This window comes from Rhincodon typus, chromosome 2, assembly GCF_021869965.1.
Source record: "Rhincodon typus isolate 14 chromosome 2, sRhiTyp1.1, whole genome shotgun sequence".
NCBI classification, from domain to species: domain Eukaryota; kingdom Metazoa; phylum Chordata; class Chondrichthyes; order Orectolobiformes; family Rhincodontidae; genus Rhincodon; species Rhincodon typus.
The window spans coordinates 143,399,134-143,416,555 of record NC_063333.1 but is presented as its reverse complement, the minus strand read 5'-3'; the positions used below and the strand labels follow the sequence as shown (position 1 = coordinate 143,416,555).

General features: G+C 43.3%; 1 protein-coding gene across 1 annotated transcript in view; it reads left to right on the top strand.

Annotated features, from left to right (window-relative positions):
- Positions 1–16,568, top strand: part of LOC109917121 (serine/threonine-protein kinase Nek11-like) — a 30,568-nt gene extending 14,000 nt beyond the window's left edge. The window contains exon 2 of the mRNA XM_020516905.2: positions 15,346–16,568. Within this exon, the coding sequence (XP_020372494.1) occupies positions 15,346–15,550 (205 nt within the window). The 3' untranslated portion in view covers positions 15,551–16,568. The remainder of the gene's footprint in view (positions 1–15,345) is intronic.
- Positions 16,569–17,422: the final 854 nt, after the last annotated feature.

Below are 17,422 nucleotides of genomic sequence, written 5' to 3'. Positions count from 1 at the left end.
TGGAAGTTGGTGCATATCTGGAACTTACTGCTAAAAGGGTGGGAGAGGCAGGAACCCTTAAGGTATTTAAGAACTATTTAGATGGACACTTGAAATGCCACAGTGTGCAAGGCTATGAAACAAGTGCTGGACTAGAGTAGATGGATGTTTGATGACCAGCATGGAGATGATAGGCTGAAGGACCTTTTCCCTTGCTGTAAAAACTCTATGACTATGCTATTTGTTTCAACTACACCCTGTGGGTGCAGACTTCAGCAACACCACCAACTGGATAGCTCAGGAAGAAGCCCCAGTGAATCCCCTGTGTGGCCAGCCCTTCCACAAGGCTTGGTGAAATTCCTAGAGAAATCAGCTGTCTCACAGTTCAAACATTGCAAAGGTCGCAGATGGTGTTAACTTGAACACATGCTCTGTGCAGAAGCAGAGAAGAGCTTTTAAGCAGGCAGTCTGTCAGCCCATATTAAATTTGGCATCTCTGGAGTACTGATCTCAACAGAGCATACTGACAGAGTCAGCGGATAGTGTCTCTTCACCTTCACCTGTACAGCTGGGCAGATGGTCCTGGCCATGATAGGAGAGTCTGCAGTCAGCTGTCTTGGGATTAATTCATGCTCTGGGTGCAGATGGGAGCTTCTTGGGGGCAGGTTAAAAAGATGTTTCTGCAGATCAAACATTCTGACCTCTGGGGACTGGACTGTTCTGCCTCAGAATGGTAGAAGATTTTCTGTCAGGTTTATACTGAGACTAGTATGCAGTGACTACAGTATAGGCACGATGGCTCAGTGGTTAGCACTACTACCTCAGAGTATCAGATACCAGGGTTCAATTCCAGCCTCAGCAACTGTCTGTGTGGAGTTTGCACATTCTCCACGTGTCTGTGTGGGTTTCCTCCGGGTGCTCCAGTTCCTCGCACAGTTCAAAGATGTGCAGGTTAGGTGGATTGGCTGTGCTAAATTGCCCGTAGTGCCCAGGGACATGCAGGCTAGATGGAGTAGCCATGGGAAATGCAGGGTTATGGGGATAGGATTGGGGGGTGGTATGTGGGTATGGATGGGATGCTCTTTGGAGGGTCAGTGTGGACACCATGGGCTGAATGGCCTGCTTCCACACTGTCGGGATTATATGATTTGAATATACTCTGATGCTGTCTGCAGGTGTGAGGCCAGGATTATGGCAATGATTTGTGAGGAGTACAGGATTTGGGCCAGTAACACTTAGCCATATCGACATATTCCTACAGTGCAACACCTGGTTTTAGAGCAGGAGGTGACTGAGGGAGTGGCTGGAGGCTTACACTACAAGAGGAGAGCACCAGAAAACTACAATGTTAATATTCGTAGAATCCCTACAGTGCAGAAACAGGCCCTTCGGCCCGTGGTGTCCACACCGACCCTCAGAGCATCCCACCCAGACCCATCCCCTATAACCCACCTAATCTACACATCCCTGAATACTACAGGCAATCTAGCATGGCCAATCCACCTAACCCGCACATCTTTGGACTGTGGAAGGAAACCAGAGCACCCGGAGGAAACCCACGCAGACACGGGGAGAATGTGCAAACTCCACACAGACAGTCGCCCGAGGGTGGAATCAAACCCAGGTCGCTGGCACTGTGAGGCAGCAGTGCTAACCACTGAGCCACCTCTTGGCTAATGGACAGTGTGGTTGAGATTGAGAGGGTTCACGAATCTGTTGGGATGCATTGCTCCCAACTCTGAAGAGGAGGAACAAATCTACAGGGGCAATTAGAAAGGCAATTTGGTAAACTGGGGTTAAGAACTGAAAATACTGGAGAAACTCAGCAGGTCTGGCAGCATCTATGTGGAGTGAAGCTGAGTTAATTTCTCTATGTTGTGAGAAACACATACTGATGTGGATGGGAATGTTATCATATTGGCTGTGCCTTTCAGAGAAACCAGTTATGGAAAGAGAAGAAGGGTGACTTACATTTATATAGCACCTTTCATGACTGAACATCCGAAAGTGTTTTGCGGTTAATGCAGTACAGTCACAGGTGTGATACAGGAAATGTAGTGACCAATAAGTGCACAGCAAGGTCCCACAAATAGCAGTGCAATAATGATCTGATAATTTCATAGAATCACAGAATTGTTAGAGCAAAAGGAGGCCATCCAGCCCATGGGGCCTGCACTATTACCTAGTGCATACATTCTGCCTTTTCCTCACCATTTCTATCCCAAATTTGTTTGTTGTGATGTTAATTGAGGAATAACTATTAGTCAGGGCAGCAAAAATAACTCACTGGTCCTTCTTTAGATTAGTTCTTCTGGAAGGCGGAAATGCCCTGAGCTTAATGTTGGTTTCAAGCAACAGGACATCCGGAACACAGCACTTCCTCAGTCTTGTGCTGTCAGACTAGACTGTGTGCGTCATGCTCTAGGATGGGACTTGAATCCATAATTTTGTCAGTATAAGGTTAGAGTGTTACAAAGTGAACTCCAGGTGTCATGTAGCACCTAGCAAGTCCCTTTTTGTTCCAAATTATGATCAGTTATCTTTTGTGGAATGCTTTCATTCTCAAATGTAATTGCTTGACTCGTATTATAAAGGTGAAACGTTAGCCTGAGCTGTTCCTGAGATGTGCTTAACTTTGGATGACCATTATTAAAAGTGATTTACAAAGAGAAATTTTGAGTTACATGCCTGAATTTCTCGCTAGGTAATGAAAAAGGCAGGCTGACATTCTAAAATTTAAAATATAATTGGCTCAGAGATAGCAGGAACTGCAGATGCTGGAGAATCTGAGATAACAAGGTGTAGAGCTGGATGAACACAGCAGGCCAAGCAGCATCAGAGGAGCAGGAAGGCTGACATTTCGGGCTTAGACCCTTCTTCAGAAATGGCTGATATAATTGGGTTGTTTCTCATTAGCAGCAGTGAGTATAATTACCCATGCTATCTTTGAAAGCCTATTTTGAATGAGCAAGCTGATATCAGTAAGGAGTGGAATGAGACAGCAAGGATATGGCTAATTATCCCATTATTAATGTATTTGTTAAACATCAATAAGTGGTATTTCAAAAACAACTATCCAGCCAATGGAAAGTCCAGGTCATCTGACTATCCCTTAGCTCTCAGCTCCCTAGGTCAGTGAAAGTAAAATTGTTTGCGTGAGTTCTTAAACTCTAATCTCCAGTTCTCAATCCTGCTGCATCCCGATCCTCCTTAAACTTGCCGGGCAGGGATTTTAGTGAAAAACAGACACACTGTCAAAGCTTTTCTTCTTGCACTCATCAGTACACTTATAAGAATGCCAAAGTTGAAAGGGAGCACCAACCTATATTGCATGAGAAATGGGTGCTGATTGGTTGGCAAGTCAACTCTGATGTGTCGAGGTGTTGCATAATGTCCATGGTCCATACCCCGAGGGTCAATCCAAATTAGTTTCCCGGTCACACTCCCAAACAATGTTATCTCCAAACTGCACACAGCCACTTTGATATTTTGTGTACGATGTGCCAACATGGATCGCAGTATTGGCTTCTGGTTTGGGAAATCATTGCTCCACACGGATCTCAGTGGTCCTCACAGGAGAGATATAGATGGATTGATCAGATGGGCAGACCAGTGGCTGATGGTATTTAACACTGATAAGTGTGAGGTGATGTACTGTGGAAGAAGAAGCAAGATGAGGAGTATTTAATGAATGGCAGGACATTGGGTAGCTTAGAGGAACAGAGGGATCATGGGGTAATTATTCACAGATCCGCAAAGTCAGCAGAGGACATGAATACGATAGTTAAAAAGGCATATGGGACACTTGCTTTCATCAGACATGTTATAGAGTGATGTTACAGTTGTGCAGAAGGTTGGTCAGGCTACAGCTGAAGTACTGTGTGTAGTTCTCGTCACCTCTCTACAGGAAGGAGGTGATAGCATTAGCAAGGGTATGGAGGAGGTTCATCAGGATGTTGCCTGCGATGGAGAAATTGAGCTATAAGGAGAGACTGTATAGGATTGGATTTTTTTTAGAGCAGAGAAGACTGAGGGAGGACATGATTGAGGTGTATAAGATTATAAGGGTACAGACAGGGTGAATAGAGAGCAGCTGTTCCCCTTGGTTGAGGGGTCAATCACAAGAGGGGGCATAATTTTAGGATAAGGGGCAGGAGATTCAGAGGGGATTCAGAATAGATGATGAAAGATGGAGAGACCAAAGCTTTAACTCGTTGAAAACCCTTTCCATTTGCATAGAGTTAAATTCAGGTCCTGCCTTTGTACTGAGTTGGAGAGAGAACTACAATTGACAAGCTGTTCTATTTGCTAGCGCTCAGAGCAGGAAGAAAATACTGGCTTTGCAAGTCGTTCAGTGTAGATTTACCCTTATGGGATGATCCCTGGCCCCCTGTTAAGTCACAAGAACAACCTCACAAAGTAGGATGCCATTAGAAAGTTCAGGGGTGATTTGATAGAAGTTTTTATGTTATCGAGAGAGGGTGGATAGAGAGACATTATTTCTGGTTGCTGGTGTGTCCAGGGGCAGTATTTACTGAAGGTAACAGGTATCCTAAATGCTGGGAGGCTGCAACAAGCCGGAAATTGTATACAAATGTATATAACCCTTTAATATTATGAGAAATCGGTAACAGAATCCTGTTAATTCCTAATCATCATCATTGTCAGAATCCAAACAACAATCAAAGATTAGTCAGCAAGACTTGATTGGAAATCACTGCTAAGGTTGTTTGCTGCCTGAATAAATTTTACACTTTCAAATTACCTCCTGGCAATTACTTTGTGAGGATCATTTTTTGATTGGTATCTGAATCAACATCAGTGATAGGCTGCATCGTTAAAACTCTTCGTTCTTGAAAAATTCACTGCTGACAAAAATAATTGAGGTGCTGCCTGTCAACTGTTCAACTTGGCCTTTCTTATATTCAATATGACCTCACTGCTCTTTCTGCAAACTGTTCCCATCCAGGACCAGGACCAAGAAGGGTCTAGGCCCGAAACGTCAGCCTTCCTGCTCCTCTGATGCTGCTTGGCCTGCTGTGTTCATCCAGCTCTACACCTTGTTATCCCAAAACCGAACTGCTGGTTTTGATTTCGCGAAGCTATGTCAGACCTGAGATTTGTGTACCCCAGCCGTATAACTGTTAATCTTTTATAGATATCAACACGCAGTGAGTTTCAGCCAGTTACATCAAACAGCGATAGAAGATTGTTTACATGATCAATGCCAGTAAATCTAAGAAATTGTCTGACAACAATTCTCCAGTTTTGATTTTAGTTCCTGAAAAAGACCATTGTTCATGCTTTAGGCACCAGTGATAACTATAACATACGACAACATTTGAGATTGTTCAATTTGAGACGGTTAGGTTCGAGAGGGTGAGGGTTGTGTTTCACGGTTTGCTGTAGATTTTTTTTGTATCTGACTTGCCTCAGAGCAATACAGTGCTGAGTATAGGAGTTAGGACATCATATCGTGGCTGCAGAGAACATTGGTAAGGGCACTTTTAAAGAACTGTGTACAGCTCTGGACACCCCAATCCCATACCCCGGCAGGAAGGATGTCATTACACTGGAAACTGTACAGAGAAGATTCACAACGATTCCACTGAGACAGGAGGGTTTGAGTTCAGATTAGGAAACCTGGTCTGCATGGACGAGTTGGACTGAAGGGTCTGTTTCCATGCTGTATGACTCTATGACACTTTGACACTTCAAAATTTCTCATTTTCTTCATGAATAAACGTTGATGATCATGGTGACCGTGAAACTACCATTGATCAACATAACACCAAGTGCAGTTCACCAATGCCCTTCAGTGCTCCCCACTTTAGGGAAGGAAACCTGCAGCCTACAAGTGACTCCACACCCACAGTAATATGGTTGACTCTTAATTGCCTTCTGAAATGACCCTATCAAGCCACTTGTCCATAGGCAACACATACTGGTCAATCGCATGAAAGAATATATTTTAAAATCCTAGCTCAGTTTCTCGGTCTTTCCATATGCCCCTTAACATTAGCTCTGAGTCCGCACCCAGCATTAGCCAGTCAAGCATAGTGAACATCAATTGTAGAGAAACTCACATAATCGAACCAATCAACACCACAGTGAACTGTTTTGGTTTTTCTTCAGATTACACAAACCCTAGTATTTATCACCAACTCCAGAACAAATTTACCAAGTTGCCTAAAATGCATATTGGGGGAAAGGAGAAGTCAATGTTTAGGGTATTACCCTTCTTTAGGGTGAAACCCAGAAAGCTGACTTTTCCTTTTCTCCAGATGCTGCCTGGCTTACTCTGTTCTTCCAGCCTCCTGTTTGTCTACCTTGGATTCCAGCATCTGCAGTTCCCTTGTCTCTAACTTGCCTGTAATGTTGGCAATTGCATGGAGGTATAATCAGATAAAACAATTGGATGTCAAGCTGCAAAGGGTGGTATGGGAGAGGGAACACCATAAAGCTTGTTGAAAGAGGTGGGCTGTGAGGAGATACAGGGTTTAAGGAAAGGTAATCTAGAATATGGGGCCTGGGTAGTTGAAGACTGAGCTGGAGGAATATGGACATTAAGACAGGCAATTTGACAAGGACAGAGACAACAGAGAAGCCAAGAGATGCTGATGTGCATAGACCACCAGCAGCACATGTTTTTTGTAATCACCAGGGTCTTGTATAGAGACCACTTGGAATTGAGAACTGGGTTTTGTGCCTATCCCGGTTAAAACATTAAGATTCAGTTACTCCCGACATCCTGGATGTTGGAGATTATTTTCCCTGAAGCGATGGAGGCTGAGGGTTGACCTTATCAAAGTTTATAAAATCATGAAGGGCTTCGATACAGTGAATCACCAAGGCTTTTTCCCCATGGTAGGGGAGTCCAAAACTAGAGGGCATAGGTTCAAGGTGAGAGGGGAAAGATTTAAAAGGGATCTAAGGGGCAACTTTTTCACACAGAGAGTGATGCATGAATGGAATGAGCTTCCAGAGGAGATGGGGGAGGCTGGTACAATTACAGCATTTAAAAGGCACCTGGATAGGTGTATGAATAGGAAGGGTTTAGAGGGAGATGGGCCAAATGCTATCAAATGAGACTAGATTAATTTAGAACATCTGGTCAGCATGGACGGGTTAGACCGAAAGGCCTGTTTCTGTGCTATACATCTCAATGACTCTATGTCTGGAGGGTCTTGATTACACTGAAACATCCTGCAAAGCCTCACATGTGAGAGGGCAGCTTACAGAGTGGATAATGAATCAGGAGAACTGATGGGAAACATGCTGCATGTAGAAATGATAAAGCAAAGGAACTTTCTTATCCAAAGGTGGGTGATAAGGACATAGAACCTGCAACCACGTTTGTGGTCAAAGTGAATAGAGCCCATACATTTAAGGGAAAGCTGCAAAAACACATGAGGGAGATGGGAATAGAGGGTTACAATGTTAGGTAATATTTGAAGAAAGGAAGCTCATGTGGAACATAAACACTCACAGGGACTGTTTGTGCTAAATGGTCGAAGTTTGTAAATCTTATGTTAATGCAAGGATTGGGAGAAGAGTATGTTGGGTAGAATCTAACCAGTGACAGTACTACACTGCAGCAGGACTGCAGAGAGTGACTAGGATCAGGCTTGCAGGACCATTAGCTAAATGGCCCGTTGGAGGAGGAAGCAAAGGAAGGTTATAGCAAAGCATTGCCATGTTTGAAGATGGGAACAAGGGGTTTTAATTCAATATGTGTTAAGTCAGGGAGCCAGTGAATGGATGGACAGTGAGAAAGAATTTTGTTAAAAATGCATTGAGTCAACAGCACAGAAACAGGCTATTCAGTCCAACTGACATGATGCTGGCTCCCTGCTAGCCTTTACCCACCTCTCATTGTCTTACCCTATCGATCCAACTCTCTCACTCACTGACAAGAGACCATACAATATGAAGAAACTGGCCCTGAGACAATATGATGCTCTGTTTCACAGTGAACAGGAGAAACAGGCTATAAATAGCTGATTTACTGCACAGCATCACCTTCCAATCAGTACTATATCACAATTCCAGAAGACAGTGTCCACAATAAAACTAAGAACCACTTCTTTGTGCGTTTATTTGCACACTGCAGTAAGTACATACAGCTGATTATAAATGCTAGCAAATCTCATTATATCTACAATGCAGAGTATTTCTATATTTCAAGCACCTAATTATAGAATCTGTGGGAAGAAACCCACGCAGACACAGAGAGAATGTGCAAACTCAAGTGACTGCCTGTGTGGAAGTTTGTACATTCTCCCTGTATCTGTGTGGGATTCCTCCCACGGACCAAAGATGTGCAGGTTGATGGATTGGCCATGCTAAATTTCCCATAGTGCCCAGGGATGGGCAGGCTGGGTGGATTAGCCATGGGAGATGCAGGGTTACAGGAATAGGATCGGGGATTGGGTGGGACGCTCTTTGGAAGGTCGGTGTGGCCTTGATGGGCTGAATGGCCTGCTTCCACATCGTCAGGATTCTAGGATTCTATGATCCGTTTGTCTTTGATTGTGATGGCTTTGTATGAAGCAGCAAGCTTTTGGTATGCATGGCTGATTTGTACAAATATCACACACCTGACTCTTGCCTCAAGGCCCATTGAGGCACTCAGCCAGACAAGGTGGCTCACAGAATAAGTTTTTGTAGGAAATTCTTTGTTTGGTTCCAGTAGCAGGAGCGGGTTTGGATTAGCTGCCATCCCACTGACAACTTGATGAAATGAAGAGAGCCACAAGTCAGTTGCGCTGATCAGTTATCGCTTGAAGTTGTCAAAGTTGTTCTAGTCCACGAGAAGAATAAGCTGTCTATTTATTTATTGTTGCTCCTGGTTGTCAGCTTAAGAACACAGGAAACTCTACTTTCCTGTTTGTTCCGCATAACTTTTGCCCTCCCTATGCTTCAAGAATGTGTCAAATTCAGCCTCGAATATAGTCAGTGACCCAGTCTCGCTGTGCAAAAGAATTCTAAAAACAAATGACCCTCTAGGAGAAGAAATTTGTCTTTATCTTTGTCTTAAATGGGAGACTTACATTCAGAAACTGTACCTCCTTATCTTAACATCCCTCATGAGGGGAAACATTCTCTCAGCATTGCACTTGCTAAGTGTTACCGGAACTGACAGAATTACATGTGAATCTCAGATAATTTCCTACACTTCAGTTAGATTTGACCATACTTTTTAAACATGCAATTAAAAAAAAAATCAATTCTATGTATAGATTTCAGATTGCGTACATTATGGGCAGAAGTAAGCACTGCCTTCCAATCTAAATGAAATCTCTCTTGCTCCACACAGGCCCAATATTAAAAAATTAGCAATCACATCTATATAATGAGGAGCAAATTGTCTTATTAAATATGTTTGCTGCTCTGTTCTCCTCTGCAGTGAATGAATAGGGATATTTTTATTCTTGTTTTTCAGTTCACCATTAGTAGGTTTCATCATTTAGCAAAAAGTGAATAGCCCATTCCTCCTCCCTCAACGCTATGATTTGGTTCCAGTTTCTTCTCTGTTTAATTCATTCATGGGATATGGGCATTGCTAGCTGGCCAGCATTTATTGCCCATCCCTAGTTGTCCTGAAGAAGGAGATGGCAAGCTGCCTTCGTGAACCACTGCAGTCCATATGCTGTAGGTTGACCTACAATGCCCCTAGGGAGGGAATTCCAGGATTTTGACCCAGCGACATTGAAGGAACGGCATTGTATTTCCAAGGCAGGATGGTGAGTGGAGGGGAACTTGCATCTGCTGCCCTTGTCCTTCTAGATGGAAGTGCTCGTGGGTTTGGAAGGTGCTGTCTAAGGATCTTTGGTGAATTTCTGCAGTGCATCTTGTAGATAGTACACCCTGCTGCTACTGAGCGTCGGTGGTGGAGGGAGTGAATGCTTGTGGATGCGGTGCCAATCAAGCGGGCTACGTTTTGCTGGATGGTGTCAAGCTCCTTGAGTGTTGTTGGAGCTGCACCCATCCAGGCAAATGGGGAGTATTCCATCACACTCCTGACTTGTGCCTTGTAGTTGGTGGACAGGCTTTGAGGAGTCAGGAGGTGAGATACTCGCTGCAGTATTCCCAGCCTCTGACCTGCTCTTGTAGCCGCTGTGTTAATGTGTTGGGTCCAGTTGAGTTTCTGGTCAATGGTAACCCACCAGGATGTTGATAGTGGGGGATCACCATTGAAGTTAGGGGATGGTAGTTAGATTGTCTCTTATTGGAGATTGTCACAGCCTGGCATTTGTGTGGCATGAATGTTACTTGCCACTTGTCAGCCTAAGCCTGGATATTGTCCCGATCTGGTTGCATTTGAACACAGACTGCTTCAGTATCTGAGGAGTCACAAATGGTGCTGAATATTGTCGGCAAACATCCCCACTCCTGACCTTATGATGGAGGGAAGGCCATTGATGAAGCAGCCGAAGATGATTAGGCCTAGGACTTTACCCTGAGGAACTTCTGTAGAGATGTCCTGGAGCTGAGATGACTGATGTTCAACACCCATAGCCATCTCCCTATGTGCCAGGTATGACTCCAACCAGCAGAGAGTTTGTCCCCTGATGTCCATTGATTCCAGTTCTGCCAGGGCTCCTTGATGCCACACTTGATTGAATGCAGCCTCGGTGTCAAGGGTTGTCATTCCTGCCTCTACCTATTGAAATGAGTGTTCCTGTCTGTGTTCAGCCCTGTCAGCAAATCCTTGTCTTTAACTCCTAGGTCTGTGGGTTGGAGGAAAGCCCCCAGCGCGGCATGTAACATGTTTGCAGCATGGTGAGCTGAAGTTGACTTTGTGATGGTAGCTGAAGTCAGCCAGGATCACTGCAGCAGGACGGATCTACTCAGCCGCTGCCTTACTCACCTGATCTTGATCCCTTCTCCTCACCGTTTGCCTGCCCATACTAGGATAGCCTGTGGCTGTCCTTTCCTTATTGTCATGCCCATAGACAGCTCTTAGGTTGCTCTCTGGAACCTCCCTCTGTGGTAGAGTGTTGGGCAGGATTAGGCATTGGACATTCCGTGCATTTGTCTGAATGGCAATAGAGACCCCAGTGAAAGCCTCCAAGTGTTTAGACCTCATCAAAGAAAATTGCTTTTTGGGCACCTCTGTCTCTTTAAAGTTCCTCACCAACGTTGTGTAAGGTAATGGTTCTGAAAGGGTTAATATTAGAGGCTGCAATAAACGCTGTCCAATCTAATAATTTCATTGGGTGGCACAGTGGTTTGCACTGCTGCTTCATAGCACCAGGGACTTGGGTTCGATTCCACCCTCAGGTGACTGTCTGTGTGGAGTTTGCACATTCTCCCTGTGTCTGCATGGGTTTCCTCCCACAGTCCAGAGATATGCAGACTAGGTGGATTAGCCATGAGAAATGCAGGGATAGTGGGGGTTCTGAGTGGGATGCTCTTCGGAGTTTTGATGTGGACTTGATGGGCCAAATGACCTACTTGTAGGGGTTCTTTGATTTTTTTATGTATAAGGATTGAGTGAAGAAAGGCAGAATCTAGTAGGATCTTCGTGTGTGAAGACCTATATCTTTTTTTTTCTATTCATTTTGTGGGATTTGGGCGTCGCTGGCTGGTCAGCATTTCTTGCCCATCCCTAGTTGCCCTTGAGAAGGTGGTGGTGAGCTGCCTTCTTGAACTGCTGCAGTCCTCTTGCTGTGGGTTGACCCACAATGCCATCAGGGAAGGAATTCCAGGATTTCGACCCAGCGACAGTGAAGGAACGGCGATATATTTCCAAGTCAGGATGGTGAGTGGCTTGGAGTGGAACTTGAAGGGGGTGGTGTTCCCACGTATCTGCTGCCCTTGTCCTTCTAAATGGAAGTGGTTGTGGGTTTGGAAGGTGCTGTCTGAGGATCTTTGGTGAATTTCTGCAGTGCATCTTGTAGATAGTACACACAGCTGCTACTGAGCGTCGGTGGTGGAGGGAGTGGGTGCTTGTGGATGTGGTGCCAATCAAGCGGGCTGCTTCGTCCTGGATGGTGTCAAGCTTCTTGAGTGATGTTGGAGCTGCACCCATCCAGGGTAAGTGGGGAGTATTCCATCACACTCCTGACTTGTGCCTTGTAGATGGTGGACAGGCTTTGAGGAGTCAGCACTCCTGATTGTTTTACCAACAATATTGAACTTACTAATATAACTTCTACATGATTGCTCTCATGCAATAAACTGTGTCCTATTTTAATCTTCTTGTTAAGACTCATTAGTGTTTTCTTTACCAATTAGGTTCTTAACTCAAGTAAATGAAAGATGATGTTAGCACTAAACTACCCTAACCATAAGCTGGTACATATACAGTAGCCACCTCCCTTCCTGCACATCGTGGATATTTTTAAAGGCTGTGTCCCCTCCTGGGTTCAGGAGTTGAATGCAGTTGGGATTAGGATTGGAATTGGTGTTGATTCATCAGTGATTGGGAATGGGTGGAGAGGGAGTTCAACGTTAGCAACAAACTTTTTATAAACAATTATTGCAGGAAAATAAAATTGTAACATGATTTGGATTCCTATTTCAATCTATACATTGTGCAAAATTACACAACTTAAAAACCAATGTTGCAAATGGCTGCAGTGAGTGTAGTAAAAACCTTTATAGCTATGTTTAAATCTCGATCAAGGATCTTTAATAATAAAACGACATATTACAAATTATTTATGGCAGGTTCGATTAGGATTCGCCAGTATTAACTTATGAGAAAGAAAAGGTTTAATTCCTCGAGACAATAGTGAACTGATGTTGAGCAAGCAATCTCTTGTTGTTAATATTCTTCCAACCCAATCCAAATTCATTGATCTGAACCTGAGGTGCCATTGAGAAAAGCCGTCATTTCCCACTCCTTTCACTAGGTGCAGATCTTTCAAGACAAAATTCTACAGGCTAACATTTTGATCCCTTTTGTATGCAGTCTCTGGTTTTAGTTCAACACCACCATGTGCTATGCAGACCCAGTGTGAAAACTCAGTGCCGTTGGATCTGGTGTCTCTTTACCCCTGTTCTTGTGAAATGCTGCTAGCCACACAACATTAGAATCTGCATGGAGTACTATTGAACAGAAATGCTGTTCTGTGGAATTTCTGCTTCTCAGTGTTGGCTTATCTGTTAGCACTGCTTACTCGAAAGATGTACATTCATATTATCATCAATTCACATTTTAATCCTGTAAGATAAATTCCACAATAGCAGCCTTTCAACATTAACCTGTATCTTATTTACAGAGTAATTTGAATAATTTAAAATATCTTTCTTCTATTGCAGCTTATCCATTAGCATCTCATTTTCTTTGAGTTCAAAAGAGAAAAAAAGAGGCAGTGATGAGGAAGTGTTGCTATCGCAAGGATGTGATTGTAATTGCAAGAGATGGATTTGACCTCTAATGAAGCTGACTGATTGAAACATTTCCATTACCCAGAGGCTTGTTGAGTTTAGTATTTATGAGTCTCCCTGTAGATTGCAGGTTGCTGTAGGCCATAGCTCGTATTTGCATCAAATGTTTAAGAGGGTGGGAGGGTTAAGTCCTGAGGGAGGGTCACCGGATCCGAAATGTTAACTCTATTTTTTCCTTCACAGATGCTGCCAGACCTGCTGAACTTTTCCAGCAACTTCTGTTTCTGTTTAAGAGGGTGGGGTTGATTAGCTCAGCTGGCGAGAGGTCTGGCGTGTGGATTAGATTAACACTAACAGTTTGTTCCTCTGTTCAAGCTGAGGTAGACTTCTTTGGATTGCCTGTGCTTAGAGAAAGTCACACTTTGGCAAATACTTACCAAAGACCTTTCAAGAAAGAAACAGAAGAAGATGTTACATGAGGACTTTTTGCCATGAGTCAGTCCATTACTACCTGGATACACCAGGAAGTAATCCAAATCACATTTTGATACAGATTTGTTGAGTGCATAGTAGAATAGGAATGGATAGAAGATAGTGATAGGCAGTAATGATGCAGCAGTGATCTTAGCAGTCATGTGTGTGACAGTGAGGAAAGGGAATAGTTTCTACTGCTGAGAGATGTACTAACAGAGGATTGTATAATGTATAATCGTGTTATCAGAAGAGTTTGCAAAACATCCCACAGCCTGGCAGCAGATAAGGTGCCTGCATTACAGGTAATGTACTATCAGCAGATACAAGGCTAGCCGTCTCTCCAATGTACAAACAAGAATTCTAAATCACAATTGTCATGGCAACACACACTAACTTCTTTCTGATTCATTCATGCAGCATGGGTGTTGCTGGCTGGGCAGAACATGTGCTGGACCTCTCATTTATTGCCTGCCTCTAGTTACCCTGGAGAAGGCAGTGGGGAGCTGCCTTCTTGAACCTCTGCAGCCCATTTGGTGTAGGAACACCTACAATGTTGTTAGAGAGAGAATTCCAGGAGATTGACCCAACGGCACTGAAGGAACGGCGAAATATTTCCAAGTCAAGATGGTGTGTAGCTTGGAGGGAGAACATGTAGGTGGTGGTGTTCCTGTGTATCTGCTGCCTAGGTGGCAGTGTGATCAGTTTGGAAGGTGCTGTCTAAGAGATTTGGGTGATTTTCTGGAGAGCTAGTGGATAAGTGCTAATGGATAAGTTGCAATAGAGCAGAGATATTTTAAATTATTCAAATTACTCTGTAAATAAGATAAAGGTTAATACTGAAAGGCTACTGTAGGAGAATTCATCTTACAAGATTAAAAGGTGAATTGAACATTATATGAGTGCACTTTTTTCGAGCAAGCAGTGTTAACTGATAAACTAACACTGAGAAGCAGAAATTCCACAGAATAGCATTTCTCCTCAATAGCACTCCATACCTCTTAGGATTGTCTGTGGTTAAAGAAAGTCACACTTTGGCAAATGCTTACCAAAAACCTTTCAAATTTCAATGAAGATTTGTTGGCTGAATCGTAATATGGGAGTGGATATGAATTAGTGATGAAAGAATATGAAGTAGCAGTGGTATAGCTTGTGCACACTGTTGCTACAGAGTGTTGATGGTGGAGGGAGTGACTGTTTGTGGATGTGGTGCGAATGAAGCAAGTTGCATTGTTCTGCATTGAGTATTGTTGGAGCTGCACTCCTCTGGGCAAGTGACAATGGGCTGAATGGCCTCCTTCTTTATGAAATCTTCGCCATTCTGTTTGATGAAGGATGAGTCCACAAGTGATTTCACTGAGCTTTGAAGAAAACGATCATTCCCAAGAGATGTATGGCAGTCTACCTTATCCAGGGTGCACTTGATACATCCCCTTCTGTTGAGGTTAAATATTTTAACTTCTTACATCTCTTCATCTGTCTGCTCTGTAAACACCTGTCACATGGCACCGGGGCTTCAGTAATTTAATAATTGGTGTTTATTTTGTGTTTTAGGGCAGCCACTCAGAAACTGGAAGCAGATGTGTTTCAAAGGGTTTACGATTACCTGAAGGTGGCAAGGAGGCATGGCATCAAAGAGGCAGAGGTCAAGGGACATCTGGAGAAGTTGGGAGCCAAGCCAAGTGACTGTTTTGAAGTTGACCAACTTCTCTACTTTGAGGAGCAACTGCAGACCACTGCAGCAGCAGTTAAGCACTGATGATGGCCTTGATTAATTGTGCTTGCAGTTAATGGTGTCCCATCACCACACTATTGGCAGAATCACTTGAAATCACAGTATCGTATTAACGAAAGCAACTTCACCTGTACAGAATTAAATCCAAAACTAAATTTAAAAAAAAGAAAGCTGTAAAATGCCATTTCTACTTTAGGCATTTGATGAAAGATTTTCAGCAAGTTCTTCAGAGTGCATAACTTGTTTCTTTCCATTACTTGTTCTCACATTTAGTCAGAATCTAGACACTAGGGTGAAGGCAATGGCCTAGTGGTATTATTGCTGGACTGTTAATCCAGAGAGCCAGATAACATCCTGGGGACCTGGGTTCAAATCCCGCCACAGCAGATGGCAGATTCCATAAAATATCTGGAATTAAGAATCTAATGATGACCATGAATCCATTGTCAATTGTCAGGAAAAAACCCATCTGATTCACTAATGCTCTTTAGGGAAGGAAACTGCCATCCTTACCTGGTCTGGCCTACATGTGACTCCAGACCCACAGCAATGTGGTTGAATTTGAACTGCCCTCTGGGCAATTAGGGACGGGCAACAAATGCTGCTTGGTCGGCAATGCCCTCATCCTGTGAATGAATAAATGAAAAAAGAACTATGGATGCTGGAGACCTGAGTTAAAAATAACAGGAATTGTTGGAAAAACTCAGCAGAGATGTCTATGGAAAGAGAAACATAGTTAGCATTTTGAGTCCAGCATAACTCTTTTTCAGAATCGTAAAATCATTGAAACAGCTACATCTTTTTCAGTGAGCTGTAAATGGATTTGTAACTGTGTGTTAATTTCATTACTACTGAAAGCCACCTGCGATGATCCTGAAAACTCTATCTGTTGAATGCTAAATTTCTAAATTATGATAAATCCCATATAATTTAAATTTTTCTGATTGTATATGATCTTTTAGCTTCTCCCTAAATCTTATGTGCATGTGTCAATCATTTATTCTGCCATCTGTAAAATGTAAGAATTAAAAGGTGAAACTTGGCGTCATGATGTTAACTGACTGGTTGGCTGACTGTGAGAACGTACCTGTGCGATTGGCTAACCCTGCTTGATGACATTGCTGTTGCTGGACACCTGGATCTTCCTTTGACCTGGCGGCAGATTCCAATTGGCAGAAGGAAAAGGGAAATCCGGGCCACAGAGATGGAGCGTTGTTGCTTCCCTACTGGTGGTGAAATCTGAGCCACTGAAAATCCAAATGTGTGTGAGGAATGCTTTGCTTATCTTCACAACATTCGTGATTTAGAGAAAATGGGACAGTGACTTAGTCTGCAATTTAATGCTTGAAGGAGCTGATGTAGAGCAATACGAATGCTAAGGAGAAAAGAGCCATGAGGTCAGCAACAGAGAGCTGCTTGTAATTGTGTGTATTGATTTCCTTTTGAAAGAAGTGTTCCCAAGTCCTAAAGTAGAGAATATATTTTATGTCTGACAGCAGGCGTTGACAAGACTGTCAGGAATAATTGTTCAAGGAGCCAACTTTGAATGTCACACCTGTGTGATGGGTGGTAATATATATTTGTGCTGATAGCAATCATCACGATTTCAGCAGAATATTCCTTTGGGGTTCTCCTGATCAGCCCCAGGGGAACAAAGAAATGTCAGCCCCTGGATTTTGCGTTTATATTGGCAGAGGAACTGTCAACGTTTACAGTCATCAGAATTGAGAAATTGACAGTAACTCCTGTGCATCTGCATGTGCACAACTGCATGTGGAAATGCAGAGGTTTATGTCAGTGATTCCCTGCTTCAAAAGGAAGGGCGGCTGATGTCCTTCCAAATGGAAATCTTCAGAAATCTTTGTTTTCTGATCTCACGGCAAAAGCCTGAAAGAG